Source organism: Rana temporaria, chromosome 10 (assembly GCF_905171775.1).
Source record: "Rana temporaria chromosome 10, aRanTem1.1, whole genome shotgun sequence".
Lineage (NCBI taxonomy): Eukaryota > Metazoa > Chordata > Amphibia > Anura > Ranidae > Rana > Rana temporaria.
The window spans coordinates 8,141,157-8,156,763 of NC_053498.1; the positions used below are offsets into that span (position 1 = coordinate 8,141,157).

The 15,607-nt window shown below is 48.2% G+C and overlaps 1 protein-coding gene across 1 annotated transcript in view; it reads right to left on the reverse strand.

The window, feature by feature from the left end:
• CASP9 (caspase 9) overlaps positions 1 to 11,964 on the reverse strand; it is a 16,889-nt gene extending 4,925 nt beyond the window's left edge. The window contains exons 1-6 of the mRNA XM_040327135.1: positions 11,786 to 11,964; positions 8,649 to 8,889; positions 6,048 to 6,088; positions 2,619 to 2,795; positions 2,439 to 2,528; positions 386 to 533 (exon numbers count right to left, since the gene is read on the reverse strand). Coding sequence (XP_040183069.1) covers positions 386 to 533; positions 2,439 to 2,528; positions 2,619 to 2,795; positions 6,048 to 6,088; positions 8,649 to 8,889; positions 11,786 to 11,950 — 862 coding nt within the window. The 5' untranslated portion in view covers positions 11,951 to 11,964. The remainder of the gene's footprint in view (positions 1 to 385; positions 534 to 2,438; positions 2,529 to 2,618; positions 2,796 to 6,047; positions 6,089 to 8,648; positions 8,890 to 11,785) is intronic.
• Positions 11,965 to 15,607: the final 3,643 nt, after the last annotated feature.

Genomic DNA, 15,607 nt, shown 5'->3' on the forward strand with positions numbered 1-15,607 from the left:
GATAAGGCATCACTGAGGAGCACTGATAAGGCAGCACTGATAAGGCAGCACTGAGGGGCACTGCGTGCATCTACCTGAAATGCGTGCATCTACCTGAATCCAGCTAAGGGTCTCTTTTAAAGCGTGGGGAAGGTTGGAATTATTTTTTTTTCTTTGTAAATGAAAATGAGTGCACATTTTGTGTAATAAAAGAGACCAAAGATGACATAAAACCCCAAAAATATATAAAAAAAACAGCATGTTAAATGCTTATAGAACCACCTTCACTTTTTTCACTCAAAATAATGTAAACAAATGATTATTCTGCAATTCCGAAAAAGTGACCCGCTGATTCATGTGAATTATAAGAAGTCCACTTCAAGGACCACCCAATAGTCCTCCTTACCACCTCCGCAGGCCTGGATGAAGAAGAGTTTGGGTTTCCCCCCCAGACTCGGACAGTGGTGACCGTTGAAGTAGGTGACGATTCTCTCCACAGGGATCTTTACGCCGTCTGTGCCGTACACCCCGCCCGGGAACCGCGTGTGCCGCGTCTGACAAGAAAGATATTCTTTCATTTTAATTAGCAGTTCAATCAGTTTGACAACTTCATTGTCCCGTCTGAGAATCTCACATGTAAAATGGCGCCTCAATGTAAAACGTTTACAGCAACATACATAAAATAATCCAAGTCCTTAAATGGGACCGCTGCCCTTCCCTTCAGGTGTACTGGATCCTCTCCTGGACTGAAATGGCTTTCTCTGATTTTACCGCACACTGTGAGCTTCTCTGCATACAGCTGGTTTTAGGCATTATGGTCACCATCGGTGTGGTGTATGGAAACCATGTTTTCTATGGAGTAGGACTTGGGACCCAACAGGACAGTAAAACCATACAGACTATGGTGAGAAGGGACTAAAGCCATGGTGCCCAGCCTGTGGCCCTCAAAACTCTCCATTCTAAGACTCCCAAAGCATGTCCCTAGCAACTCCTATAGCATGTTTGCAGTCCTTGACTATCTCTTATAGCATGCCCATAATCTTACCATGTCCTATAGCATGCCCATAGTCACTGACTGTGTCCTGTATCTGCTTGCCCATAGTCACTGACCATGTCCAGTAGCATGCCCATAGACAGTAAAACCATACAGGCTAAGGCGAGAAAGGATAAAAGCCATGGTGCCCAACCTGTGGCCCTCAGAGCTCCTGTGACTCTAGTCTATGACTCCTGAAGCATGTTTCTGATATCCAACAACTCCTATAGCATGTTTGCAGTCCTTGACTATCTCTTGTAGCATGCCCATAATCTTACCATGTCCTATAGCATGCCCATAGTCACTGACTGTGTCCTGTATCTGCTTGCCCATAGTCACTGACCATGTCCAGTAGCATGCCCATAGTGACTGACCGTGTCCAGTAGCATGCCCATAGTGACTGACCGTGTCCAGTAGCATGCCCATAGTGACTGACCGTGTCCAGTAGCATGCCCATAGTCACTGACCGTGTCCAGTAGCATGCCCATAGTCACTGACCGTGTCCAGTAGCATGCCCATAGTCACTGACCGTGTCCAGTAGCATGCCCATAGTCACTGACCATGTCCAGTAGCATGCCCATAGTCACTGACCATGTCCAATAGCATGGCCCATAGACAGTAAAACCATACAAGCTATGGTGAGAAAGGATGAAAGCCATGGTGCCCAACCTGTGGCCCTCAGAGCTCCTGTGTCTCCAGTCTATGACTCCTGAAGCATGTTTCTGGTATCTAACAACTCCTATAGCATGTTTGCAGTCCTTGACCATCTCTTGTACCATGCCCGTAGCCTCTGACCATGTCCAGTAGCTTGGCCCATAGCCTCTGACCATGTCCAGTAGCACGGCCCATAGCCTCTGACCATGTCCAGTAGCTTGGCCCATAGCCTCTGACCATGTCCAGTAGCACGGCCCATAGCCTCTGACCATGTCCAGTAGCACGGCCCATAGCCTCTGACCATGTCCAGTAGCATTCCCATAGACAGTAAAACCATACAGGCTATGGTGAGAAAAGATAAAAGCCATGGTGCCCAACCTGTGGCCCTCAGAGCTCCTGCGTCTTCAATCAATGACTCCTGAAGCATGTTTCTGGTATCCAACAACTACTATAGCATGTTTGCAGTCCTTGACCATCTCTTGTACCATGCCTGTAATCTCTGACCATGTCCAGTAGCATGGCCCATAGCCTCCGACCATGTCCAGTAGCACGGCCCATAGCCTCTGACCATGTCCAGTAGCTGCTTGCCCATAGCCTCTGACCATGTCCAGTAGCTGCTTGCCCATAGCCTCTGACCATGTCCAGTAGCTGCTTGCCCATAGCCTCTGACCATGTCCAGTAGCTGCTTGCCCATAGCCTCTGACCATGTCTAGTAGCTGCTTGCCCATAGTCACTAGATATTAATAGTAATACATCAGTATGAGCACCTCACCTCACAGCCATGGGACAGGATGATGACCAGGCAGCAGTTCCTCTTGCTGTGATCTTTGGCGGCCAGAAGCTGGAGCTCCTCGTGGATTTCCTGCAGACAAGGATATAATAACATGACCCATCAGCACCTTATACCACAAACATTTCTATAGGACATATCAGGGGTATAAAACGCACTGACCATTCCTTTCAGATTATTCTTCACGGACACCTCGAAGTGATACGATCTCATCCGCATCTCCATCTTCTGACGATCAATATCCGAGCCGGTTCTGAAGGACAGCCCGGTGGATTCCGCAAATTCCATGTTATTGATGATCAGGCAATAACCGCACGGATCAAAGTTCATCGGATAATCCTGGAAAATACGATTTCACATGTACGTTTTTTTTTGTCTAAAGAGAACCACTCTCAAAATGGACTTAATTTAGCCTGAAAACTTAGGGCCAGATTCACAAATGAGATACGACGGCGTTTCTCCTGATACGCCGCCGTATCTCTGTTTCTATCTATGCGACTGATTCATAGAATCAGTTACGCATAGATATCCCTAAGATCCGACAGGTGTAATTGTTTTACACTGTTGGATCTTAGGATGCAATACCGCGGCCGCCGCTGGGGGGAGTTTGCGTCGTAAACCAGTGTTGGGTATGCAAATTAGGAGTTACGGCGGATCCACGACGGTTTTTCGCGTTCGCTACGTCGCCGCTAGTCTAGTTTCCCGTCGCAAAGTAAGTTGTCGTTTTGGGTGCCCTAACTTTAGTCAGCAAGTGTATTGCTGTCTAAAGTATGGCCGTCGTTCCCGCGTCGAAATTAAAAATTTAACGTTGTTTGCGTAAGCCGTCCAGGAATACGGAAGTACGCTACGCGCGTCGCCGTTCAAAAAAATGACGTCACGGCGGGAGTTAAGAAACGGAGCATGCGCAGTAGGTCTGGCGCAGGAGCGCGCCTAATTTAAATGGCACACGCCCATTTGAATTGGCCCGCCTTGCGCCGGAGGCCGCCGGCGTAGTTTTCATCGCAAGTGCTTGGTGAATCAGGCACTTGCGATGAAAAATTGCGGCGGTGTAACGTATCTAGGATACGTTACGCCGCCGTGAATCTGGCCCTTAGTCCTGCCTGATCACTTCAGGCCGGCCCTTTTTTGCAGGTATAGCTATGCAAAACATTGAAAATAATAATAAGGCTCCATACACACTGGACGCTAAATTAAAGGGGTTGTAAAGGAATTTTTTTTTCCCTAAATATCTTCCTTTCCCTTAGTGCAGTCCTCCTTCACTTACCTCATCCTTCCATTTTGCTTTTAAATGTCCTTATTTCTTCTGAGAAATCCTCACTTCCTGTTCTTCCGTCTGTAACTCCACAGTAATGCAAGGCTTTCTCCCTGGTGTGGAGTGTCGTGCTCGCCCCCCTCCCTTGGACTACAGGAGAGTCAGGACGCCCACTAACACACAGCTCCTTTCTCTATCTGCAACGTAGAGAGCGTCCTGACTCTCCTGTAGGGAGGGGGCAAACACGACACTCCACACCAGGGAGAAAGTCTCGCATTACTGTGTGGAGTGTCGTGTTCACACAGTAATGCAAGGCTTTCTCCCTGGTGTGGAGTGTCGCGCTCGCCCCCTCCCTTGGACTACAGGAGAGTCAGAATGCCCACTAACACACAGCTCCTTTCTCTATCTGCAATGTAGAAAGCGTCCTGACTCTCTTGTAGGGAGGGGCAAACACGACACTCCACACAGTAATGCAAGACTTTTTTCCTGGTGTGGAGTGTCGTGTTTGCCCCCTCCCTACAGGAGAGTCAGGACGCTCTCTACGTTGCAGATAGAGAAAGGAGCTGTGTATTAGTGAGCGTCCTGCCTCTCCTGTAGTCCAAGGGAGGGGGGCGAGCACGACACTCCACACCAGGGAGAAAGCCTCGCATTACTGTGTGGAGTTACAGACAGAAGAAGAACAGGAAGTGAGGATTTCTCAGAAGAAATAAGGACATTTAAAAGCAAAATGGAAGGATGAGGTAAGTGAAGGAGGACTGCACTAAGGGAAAGAAAGATATTTAGGAAAACAAAAAAATTGTACCTTTACAACCCCTTTAAAGTGGAGGTTCACCCTAAAACAATCATCTAACATTACATCCAGCATACTGCCGACATGAACAGCATGCTGGTATTTTATTTTTTTCTCCGTACATACCGTTATATTGTCATTTTCCCCCCGCCTTCTGGGTTCTGATTCCCACGGGACTGGGCGTTCCTATTCAGGAGGTAGATGATTGACGTCTGGTGAAAAACTTTGCAAGGCGCATAAGGCACGTCACCAGTTTTCCATAAATAGCCGACCTGCGAGTCGACTCTATACCGTGTAGAGCTAACTGTGCAGGCGCCATATAGAGCCAACTCACAGGTCGGCTATTTACAGAAAACTGGTGACGCGCCTTGCAAAGTTTTTCACTAGACATCATCTACCTCCTGAATAGGAACGCCCAGTCCTGCGGGAATCAGAACCCAGAAGCCGGGGGGGAAAATGACAATATAACGGTATGTATGGAGAAAAAAAAATACCTGCATATTGTTCATGTCGGCAGTATGCTGGATGTAATGTTAGATGATTGTTTTAGGGTGAACCTCCGCATTAAGGCTTACCTGTAGATGCTGGAAATATCTCCTAAACCTTCTCAGTTTAGGGCAGGGATCCTCAAACTACGGCCCTCCAGCTGTTGCGGAACTACACATCCCATGAGGCTTTGTAAAACTCTGACATGACTAGGCATGATGGGAATTGAAGTTCCTGAACAACTGGAGGGCCGTAGTTTGAAGACCCCTGGTTTAGGGGATGTTTACAAGAAAGCCATGTGCCGATGTCCATGGCACAATGCGCACTTTAGAAAGGGCGATCGTGGGAGCGATGTCACGCAACTCCGGCCAGTCACAGAGTGGGAGTTCGTGGCCCCGGAAAGAAGAGGGGTAAAGATGGACGCTCACTGCTATTGGGGACAGCGGTGGCATCGCAGGCTTCGGTTTCAGGTAAGTGACACATAACGGGCTACTATATGATGCATAGCAGCCCATTATGCTTTACCGTTGCAGGGAAATGAAGAGGAAGTGAAACCCATCAGGGTTTACTTCCTCTTTAATTTTTAACACAACACTACACTTCCGCTCCTGTGTGAGCAGCACTGTGTGGTGCCATTGTAATATTCATGGCAGGCATTGAAGGTCGGGGTGTGTATTGCATCCACCGAACAGTGGGTGTGTAGTGTATCCCAAAGGACTAGTTCCGATTGGTCTCCGGCCGGGAGGCGCGACATGCCCTCGCACATTTATCCTGGTGTTCAGCGTGATGAGACCACGCCCTCAGACGAAGTCCGGAAGTGACAAAACGCGTCGTGGTCTCTACGCTGAACCAGGAAGTGACGTTTGCGCTCCACAGAGCAATACCCGGAAGTCCTGTTACTATACAGACGGCTGTCCCGAACAGTATTTATATCTCTTGGAAAAATGGGCATTGAAGCATATGCACTCTATTTTGCTGAATTAAAATTGTGAACAAGTCCTTATGATTTGTAAAATATGCAAATGATGTATAAAATAAGCCACACAGTACAAACGACACCAACCTTTTCTATATCCAGTACTGAAGTCCTCACAACTGGATTAGCTGAGGAAAGAAGAGAATTCAATTGTTATTGCAGCATTAAAAAAATAAATAAAAAAAATCACGATATTAATGTGGCAGCGGCTATACCAACAAGGAGCATCAACATGGCAGATACCAGAAAGGGGTCGTTATATCTGTTCAATAAAACTAATAACACTCTACAGGAGTATAATATAAAACTACGAAACACAATTCATGTCCTACATCCAGAACTTAAAGCGGAGTTCCACCCAAAAGTGGAACTTCCGCTTAATCCACTCATTTGGCATGTAATTTTTTTGGGGGGGAGGGGGAGTGGGGACTTCCTGTCCCACTTCCTCCTTCCGCCGAGAGGCTGCTAAGGGGAATAGTCAAATCGCCTTTTGGCAGCCCCTCCCTGTAGGCGATCGCCTGGGAGATGTGACAGGTCCCAGGCGATCGCCTGTCCAATCGGTTGGCGCGGCTCGCGCATGCGCGCAGCGAGTGCCCGGCCGTGAAGCCGAAAGCTGTCACGGCCGGGTGCCCACACTTAGAAAGAAGACGCCGCCGCACGCAGTTATACGTCTGCAGCATGGCACGGGCAGGCAAAAGGACGTACCTGTATGTCCCCCTTTAAGAAGCGGTTGTTGCGGGCGCGCACGTGTGCCCGCCGCAAAATTTTCGTGAGTGCGCCCACGGGTCCCGCGGACTCGATCGCCGCGGGCATACCTGCGATTGTCTCACGGAGAGATAGAACAGGGAGATGTTAAAGTAAACACCTATTTAGTTCCGCCTAGTGACACTGTCGATGATCATGTTCCCTGTCAACGGGAACACGATCAGTGGCGTGTCACAGCAAGCCACGCCCCCCTACAGTAAGAAACACGCCTTAGGGAACACTTAACCCCTACAGCGCCACCTAGTGGTTAACCCCTTCACTTCCAGTGTTATTTTCACAGTAATCAGTGAATTTTTAGAGCACTGATCGCTGTAAAAAATACAACGTTTCCAAAAATGTGTCAAAAGAGTCCGATGTTAGGGAGCTGCGGTGGCTCAACGCGATTGGCACTGCGCTGACAAGCCATTCACCTCTGCAGCTAGAGGTTCGGATCCCGGGCTCGGCTACATGTGAATTGAGTTTGGTGGTCTCAGCCCGGCTCCCGGTGGGTGTGCTATGTGAGGTAAGCCTGCGCTTAGTATGCCCACCCCCCTCCCACAAAAACCACCACACTTACACGCACTCGAAATTGGGTTAGCATGCACGCACTTTGACCACGCGGTCTCTAAAAAGAGAGGCAAAGGACTAACAGGGTTGGTTGAGCGGGCTAGATCCTCTCACTCCCTTATAGGGAGTCCCTCTGCCCCGTTGGGCGGGCTGTGTTGGAGGACTCCCTCACGCACCCGCCATTGCCACCCGGGGCATGGAGAAAGGTGGCAGATTGCCTCTGGGGGAGGCCTGCCTACTCCCAACTCCTGCAGTCCGGCTCCTCTCTAGAGTACACGCACAAAATACACGTAAAAAAAAAAAAAAGAGTCCGATGTGTCCGCCATAATGTCGCAGTCACGATAAAAAAAAACTTGCCGATCGCCGCCATTACTAGTAAAAAAAAAAATTATTTATAAAAATGCCATAAAACTATCCCCTATTTTATAAACGCTATAACTTTTGTGCAAACCAATCAATATACGCTTATTGCGATTTTTCTTTTTAACAAAAATATGTAGAAGAATACGTATCGGCCTAAACTGAGGAACAAAAAATATATATATATTTTTGGGGGATATTTATTATCGCAAAAAGTAAAAAATATAGTTTTTTTCAAAATTGTTGTTCTATTTTTGTTTATAGCGCAAAAAATAAAAAACGCAGAGGTGATCAAATACCACCAAAAGAAAGCTCTATTTGTGGGGGAAAAAGGACATCAATTTTGTTTGGGAGCCACGTTGCGCGACCGCGCAATTGTCAGTTAAAGCGACGCAGTGCTGAATCGCAAAAAAAGGCCCGGTCATTTAGCAACAAAATGGTCCGGGGCTTAAGTGGTTAAATAATAAGTTCCCCTTTTGTAACCTGTTACATGTTATACCCATATCCAGGGTGTAACATGTTACGAACAGACTGGCCTACCGCACCTCCCCAATCTGACAGCTGGCAGGTGAGCTCCGCCCACCTGGCCACGTCACTCGTTCACAGTGTCCTGCGAATGGAAACCGACAAGGTCCGGCGGCCTTTGCGGCTGTCGGCTTGTAGCTTACGATGAACTATCGCGGCGCTGTGGAGCGCTATGGTAGTTCATTCCCTCTTCCTGTCAGATTGTATCTGCTTGCCCAAATGGGATGTACAGGCACACAGATACACTGGCAGATCTGCCAATTACTGGTGCAATGCTTTACAGGCTCAAAAAAAAAAAAAAAAAATAATAATAATAATAATAATAATAATAATAATAATAATAATAAACGCACATTTTTTTTACCTAGAAAAGTGAACTTAATCTTCAACCACTTGCCGACCGGCTAACTGGGAATCTTTTATACATTTAGAAAAAAAAATCCTCCTTTTACTATAAATAAATAATAATAATAATAAAAAAACAAAACTTACTTGGAAGATCACGTCTCCCTGCAGGAAGATGGGAGATTGGCACTGGTGATATGGGCACTGGTTTTGGTGATACTGGCACTGGTCTTATCACACGGCCTCCACCACCTTCCTGGAGGGCATCCGCAAGGCTGTGCTGTCCGGTCTCCTTCAAACAAAGCAGAAACAGTGCAAAGGCCTGGCTACCCCGAGTCTCCAATTCCACCAGCAACTGGCGAACCTGATCTCTGCGTATCCCGGCTCTCTAGGGGGAAAAAAATAAAAAATGTTTTACTTCTTCGGGAAGTTCCCAAAAAAATGTATAACGCTTCATCTGGGGTGGAATCCCGTATCTGATGAGTACAAAAAACAGATGCCAACAAACTACGTAGTTTGGAGACCCCTGGTCTATCAAGGATGCATATTTGTACCTCCATCTTAGCATCTCTTCACTTAACCTTAGGTGGAAGTCATATGACGTCCTTAGGTTGAAGTGGAGATATCTGAATGACAGATGCTTTGTTGTGCTGCCTATTCCCTGCAAAGTGAAAGCCATCATAGCGGCTGTGCAGCCGCTCGATGGCTTTTACAGGCAGTGGAAGGGGACACACCACCCCCCACCTTTTCCCAGCTCCTCCATGCGATCGGGGAGGCAGAAAATGAATCAGCCAGCGGTGGCCTTTTACCATAGAGCCGACTGTGGCGGTGGCCTTTTACCGTAGAGCTGATCGTGGCGGTGGCCTTTTACCATAGAGCTGACCGTGGCGGTGGCCTTTTACCATAGAGCCGACGGTGGCGGTGGCCTTTTACCATAGAGCGGATCGTGGCGGTGGCCTTTTACCATAGAGCGGATCGTGGCGGTGGCCTTTTACCATAGAGCGGATCGTGGCGGTGGCCTTTTACCATAGAGCTGACCGTAGCGGTGGCCTTTTACCATAGAGCTGACGGTGGCCTTTTACCATAGAGCTGACCGTGGCGGTGGCCTTTTACCATAGAGCTGACCGTGACGGTGGCCTTTTACCATAGAGCTGACCGTGGCGGTGGCCTTTTACCATAGAGCTGACCGTGGCGGTGGCCTTTTACCATAGAGCTGACCGTGGCGGTGGCCTTTTACCATAGAGCTGACCGTGGCGGTGGCCTTTTACCATAGAGCTGACCGTGGCGGTGGCCTTTTACTATAGAGCTGACCGTGGCAGTGGCCTTTTAGCATAGAGCTGATCGTGGCGGTGGCCTTTTACCATAGAGCTGACCGTGGTCGGTGGCCTTTTACCATAGAGCTGACTGTGGCGGTGGCATTTTATCATAGAGCTAACCGTGGAGGTGGCCTTTTACCATAGATGGCCATCTGTATGATCCTAGGAGGCCGTAAGATGTCACTTCCGGTGCCAGTTTTCTGCCAATGAGTGTTCCCTCGGAGGATTATGCCCCCCCTGTACTGCGCAGGCGCGGCACTTGCCTCCAGAAATAGCCAAACATGCGGCACCTGCGTGGACCTCTCTGTAAGTGGCCAGTCGGCCTCACGTCCTCGCTTCGCTCGCTCGGCCTCCTGGATCTTTTTTTAACATCCTCCATGTCCACGGGGATGGTAAGGAATGAGACTGGATTTCAGAAGGGTGCGCAGGCGCCGTCGCAAGCTACATGTTTGGCAATTTTCAGAGGCAAGCGACGCGCCTGCGCAGTACAGGGGGGGCATAATCCGCCGTGGGATCTTTTCAGCAAGACACCGGCAATAAACACTACCGTTTTTTTATTTGGAAAGCCTGAGATTGATTTTTTTTATCTCAGGCTTTCCACCATAGAGGAGAGATGTGGGGACTTCTAGACCCCACATCTGTCCATAAAGAGGACCTGTCATGCTATTCCTATAACAAGGGATGTTTACATTCCATGTAATAGGAATAAAAGTCATTACAAAAATATATATATATAAATACGGGAAAAAAAGGGAAAAAGTGTAAAAATTATAAAATAAAAAATTTAAAGTGCACCCATCGCCGTGTTTGGGGGGTATGAGTAATTTTCTACCAAATCATTATGATATTTACATGTAGGAGAGAAGTCTCAGAATAGGCCTGGGATGGAAGTGGTTAATTAAGCCGTACATTTTAAAGAGACCATGTAACTGCAGAGCTTCTCTAAATATGTGCGATCAGCTTCAGCTATCTGATATGACAGGAGTAGGCTGCCCGGGAGTCACACACAGAAATATTTCTTACCATCGCCTAATTATAACCTGGACAGAGTGCAGAGCTTCCTTGTAATGTGCGCTCTCACTGGCAGCTTCAGCTCTGTACAAGGTAAGATGACAGAAGGAGACTGTCCTAGGACCGCACACAGAAACATATTAGCAGCTTCTTCTTACCAAGCTTGACGACCAGCGGTGTACCCTTTCCGGCACCTCGCTGGACTTTGGGTGGTTGTACCGGGATGATGCCTGCAGCTGCCAGGGACCAGGGACACTTCTAGGAGAAGCCTGGTGTAACCTTGGAAACTTCTAGGGGCAGCCTGATGTATTCTCTGTAATCAGGGACACTTCCAGGGACAGCCTGGTGTATTCTTGGTAACCAGGGACACTTCTAGGGGCAGCCTGGTGTTTCCTTGGTAACCAGGGACACTTCTAGGGGCAGCCTGGTATTTCCTTGGTAACCAGGGACACTTCTAGGGGCAGCCTGGTGTATCCTTGGTAACCAGGGACATTTCTAGAGGCAGCCTGGTGTATCCATGGTAACTATGGACACCCTAGTGCAGTGATGGCGAACCTTGGCACCCCAGATGTTTTGGAACTACATTTCCCATGATGCTCTTGCACTCTACAATATAGTGGAGAATCATGGGAAATGTAGTTCCAAAACATCTGGGGTGCCAAGGTTCGCCATCACTGCCCTAGTGTATCCTTGGTAACCAGGGACACTTCTAGGGACAGCCTAGTGTATCATTGGTAACCAGGGACACTTCTAGGGACAGCCTAGTGTATCATTGGTAACCAGGGTCACTATTTGTCCCTCCTTGGTAACCAGGGACACTTCTAAAGGCAGCTTTGTCTCTCCTTGGTAACTAGGGACACTTCTAGAGGCAGCTTTGTCTCTCCTTGGTAACCAGGGACAGCTGACAACAACAATGACATCTATATAAGGCAGCTCTCCACGTCACAGAGTTCTCACCTGGATCTCCTCTACCATGTCATTGGTGAACACCCCCCTCTCCACCAGATGATCCCAGATGTCCCCCAGCTGCAGGGAGGTGACCAGCATTATCCTGTTACTCCTCAGCGCCTGCCTGTCCCTATCCTCCATCTTCTCAGCCCAGCGAATCACTTCCGTAAACATGTGACGTAAATACGCGACGTCCCCACGCACGCCGCCGTGCTTGCGTTCCAGTGGCTCGTACAAGCGTCGCCTCCCTATGCTGTCATTAGCAGTTGCCGTGCTGCACCACGTGACCGTAGCTCCTCTCCATATATGGTCATCCTATTGAAGTGAATGGAGACAGCCCAGCCTGGGCAGTATAATATAAATAATAGAAATTTTAGGATGGGTGTCTCTGGAAACTGTCCCCATAACCCCTTTCCATGCCAGATGAGCAACAACTGTTCCTTTACTCCTCACACATTTTTGTTTTTGTTTTTTTACTTAAAAATTGCCCACAGAACCTGCAAACATTAAATATGTATTTTTTTTGTAAAGACTCTAGAGAATAAAACAGCGGTTGTTGCAATTTTGTATGTCACATGGTATTTCAAATGGAAAAAAATACACTTTAATTCATTTTATTGCAAAAAAAAAAACCCACCATAGATAACTCAATTTTTGGGTAAAATATAAAAGATGGTGTTACACTGAGTAAATAGATACCGAACATGTCACGCTTTAGAACTGTGAACATTCATGGAATGACGCAAAACTCCATAGGCGACGCTTTAAACATTTTTACAGGTTACCAGTTTAGCGTTAAAGAGGAGGTCTAGTGCTACAATTATTGCTCTCCAACGTTCACAGCGATACCTCACATGTGTGGTCAGAACATTGTATAAATATATGGGTGCAACCTACTTGTGCGTTTGCCTGTGCATGCGAGCACGAGGGGGACAGCAGTGCTTTAAAAAAATAAATTATTATTATTATTATTTTTATTGTCACACCATCTCTTCAATTTATTTTTTAATCACTTTTATTCCTACAACAATTGGTGTAAACATCCCTTGTAATAGGAACAAGGATGACAGGACCTCTTTATGGAGACATCTGGGGTCAGTAAGACCCCAAAAATCTCCTCTATCCTGGAAAGAATGATAGGAGGGTAGGGGGTTAAACCAAGGAACGGTGCTCAGAGATGGGTAGGGGGTGGAACCAAGGAACGGTGCTCAGAGGTGGGTAGGGGATGGAACCAAGGAACGATGCTTGGAGGTGGGTAGGAGGTGGAACCAAGGAACGGTACTCAGAGGAGGGTAGGAGGTGGAACCAAGGAACGGTACTCAGAGGAGGGTAGGAGGTGGAACCAAGGAACGGTGCTCAGAGGAGGGTAGGAGGTGGAACCAAGGAACGATGCTCAGAGGAGGGTAGGAGGTGGAACCAAGGAACGGTGCTCAGAGGAGGGTAGGAGGTGGAACCAAGGAACGGTACTCAGAGGAGGGTAGGAGGTGGAACAAGGAACGGTGCTCAGAGGAGGGTAGGAGGTGGAACCAAGGAACGGTGCTCAGAGGAGGGTAGGAGTTGGAACCAAGGAACGGTGCTCAGAGGTGTGTAGGGGTGGAACCAAGGAATGGTGCTCGGAGGTGGGTAGTATGTGGAACCAAGGAACAGTGCTCAGAGTAGGGTAGGGGGTGGAACCAAGGAACGGTGCTCAGAGGTGGGTAAGGGGTGGAACCAAGGAACAGCGCTCAGATAAGCGTAGGGGTGGAACGAAGGAACGGCGCTCTAAGGTGGGTAAGAGGTGGAACCAAGAGGGAGCTGTGGTGGCTCAACGCGATTGGCACTGTGCTGACAAGCCATTCACCTCTGCAGCTAGAGGTTCGGATCCCGGTCTCGGCTTCATGTGAATTGAGTTTGGTGGTCTCAGCCCGGCTCCCGGTGGGTGTGCTATGCAAGGTAAGCCTGTGCTTAGTACACCCACCCCCCTCCCACAAAAACCACCACACCTACACACGCACTCTAAATTGGGTTAACACACGCACTTTGACCACGCGGTCTCTAAAAGAGAGGCGAAGGACTAATGGGGCTGGTTGAGCGGGCTAATCCTCTCACTCCCTTATAGGGAGTCCCTCTGCCCTGTTGGGCTTCAAAGCGGAGCAGGTAGGGCGGGCTGTGTGGGAGGACCCCCTCACACACCCGCCATTGCCACCCGGGGCATGGAGAAAGATGGCAGATTGCCTCTGGGGGAGGCCTGCCTACTCCCAACTCCTGCAGTCTGGCTCCTCTCTCGAGTACACGCACAAAAATACACTTTAAAAAAAAAAAAAAAAAAAAAGAGGTGGAACCAAGGAACAGTGCTCAGAGGAGGGTAGGGGGTGGAACCAAGGAACGGTGCTCAGAGGTGGGTAGGTTGTGGAACCAAGGAACGGTGTTCAGCGGTGGGTAGAGGGTGGAACCAAGGAAGGGTGCTCAGATTAGGGTAGGGGGTGGAACCAAGGAACGGTGCTTGGAGGTGGGTAGGATGTGGAACCAAGTAACAGTGCTCAGAGGTGGGTAGGGGGTGGAATGAAGGAACGGTGCTCAGAGGAGGGTAGGGGGTGGAGACAAGGGGTGTCCCTGTGAAGGGCATAGCTCCCAACTGTCCCTGATTTGCAGGGACTGTCCCTGATTTGGAGCAAAGTCCCTCTGTCCCTCATTCCTCCTCATTTGTCCCTCATTTTGGTCTGATCTATGGGGTCCACAACTCCCATATTACCAGGTGTGTCAAGGGAGGGTTTTGAGCCACTTTAAGGGGTTAATCACAGAGCGTAGACCCAAAAACAACCAAAAGCTCCTCCGGGGGTAATGCTACATATATAAAATGCACTTTTTATCATTCAAAAAGCGTTTTCCAGTGCTAAACCTTTCATCTGATTTCTAAATTGCTGCATTTATTAAAAAATCGGAAGGCCAATATAAAGGAATAGTAGTGGTTAAAAAAAAGCACTTGTGGGTTTAACCCAGGGCTTTTTTTCAGCGGGAACGCGGGAGAACGCAGTTCTGACACCTCCTGGACTGACTGTATGTAATGGCAAGGGGTGTGCTGCAGGATATTGATGCTCTCTGCTGGTGATCTATTTTTGCAGGAGGGTCCGTTGTTGCTAGGAAGGTCTATTGTTGCAGGTGGGGGACCTATTGTTTCTGGGGGGGGTCTTATGTTGATGGGGGTCAGTTGTTTCTGAAAGAGATCTACTGTTGGGGGGTCTGTTGATGGAAGCCAGAGAGTCTATTAATGCTGGCTGTGCAGAGATCTGTTGATGGAGCCTTTTGTTGCTGGGGGTGGGGTATTTGTTGTGGGTGGTCCATTGTTTTTATGGGGATCTATTGTTGCTGGCTGCAGGGGGATGTATTTTACTGCTTTTTTTTTTATATCATTGCTGAATTACATACTACATTGCTTAGCACCACAAAATCATACTTGATTCTATATTGTCTAAAAGGGATGGTTCTGGGAGATGGGTAAAGGGCAGAGAAAAGGGGTGACTCGGAAAGGGGGAGTTCCTGCACCTATTGTCTGAGAAAAAAAGCCCTGGTTTAACCAATCTTATTTTTTTGTACAATTCTCCTTTAAGGTGGTATGGCAAAGGGGTGTGTCCTGTGCCTGCATACTTTTGCTGATAGGTGTCCCTCATTCCCATCTCAAAAAGTTGGGAGGTATGGAAGGGGGTAAAATCTTCCAGAGCTGAAGTGGTTAAGGCGCGGTTGCAAAGGGTCATTAGTGATCATTTCCCATTTTAGCCTTGTACAAAAGTGAAAAAACACATCTCATAGGATATTTATGGAACGTTGCCTGACACAACATGAATTCCTCTACAA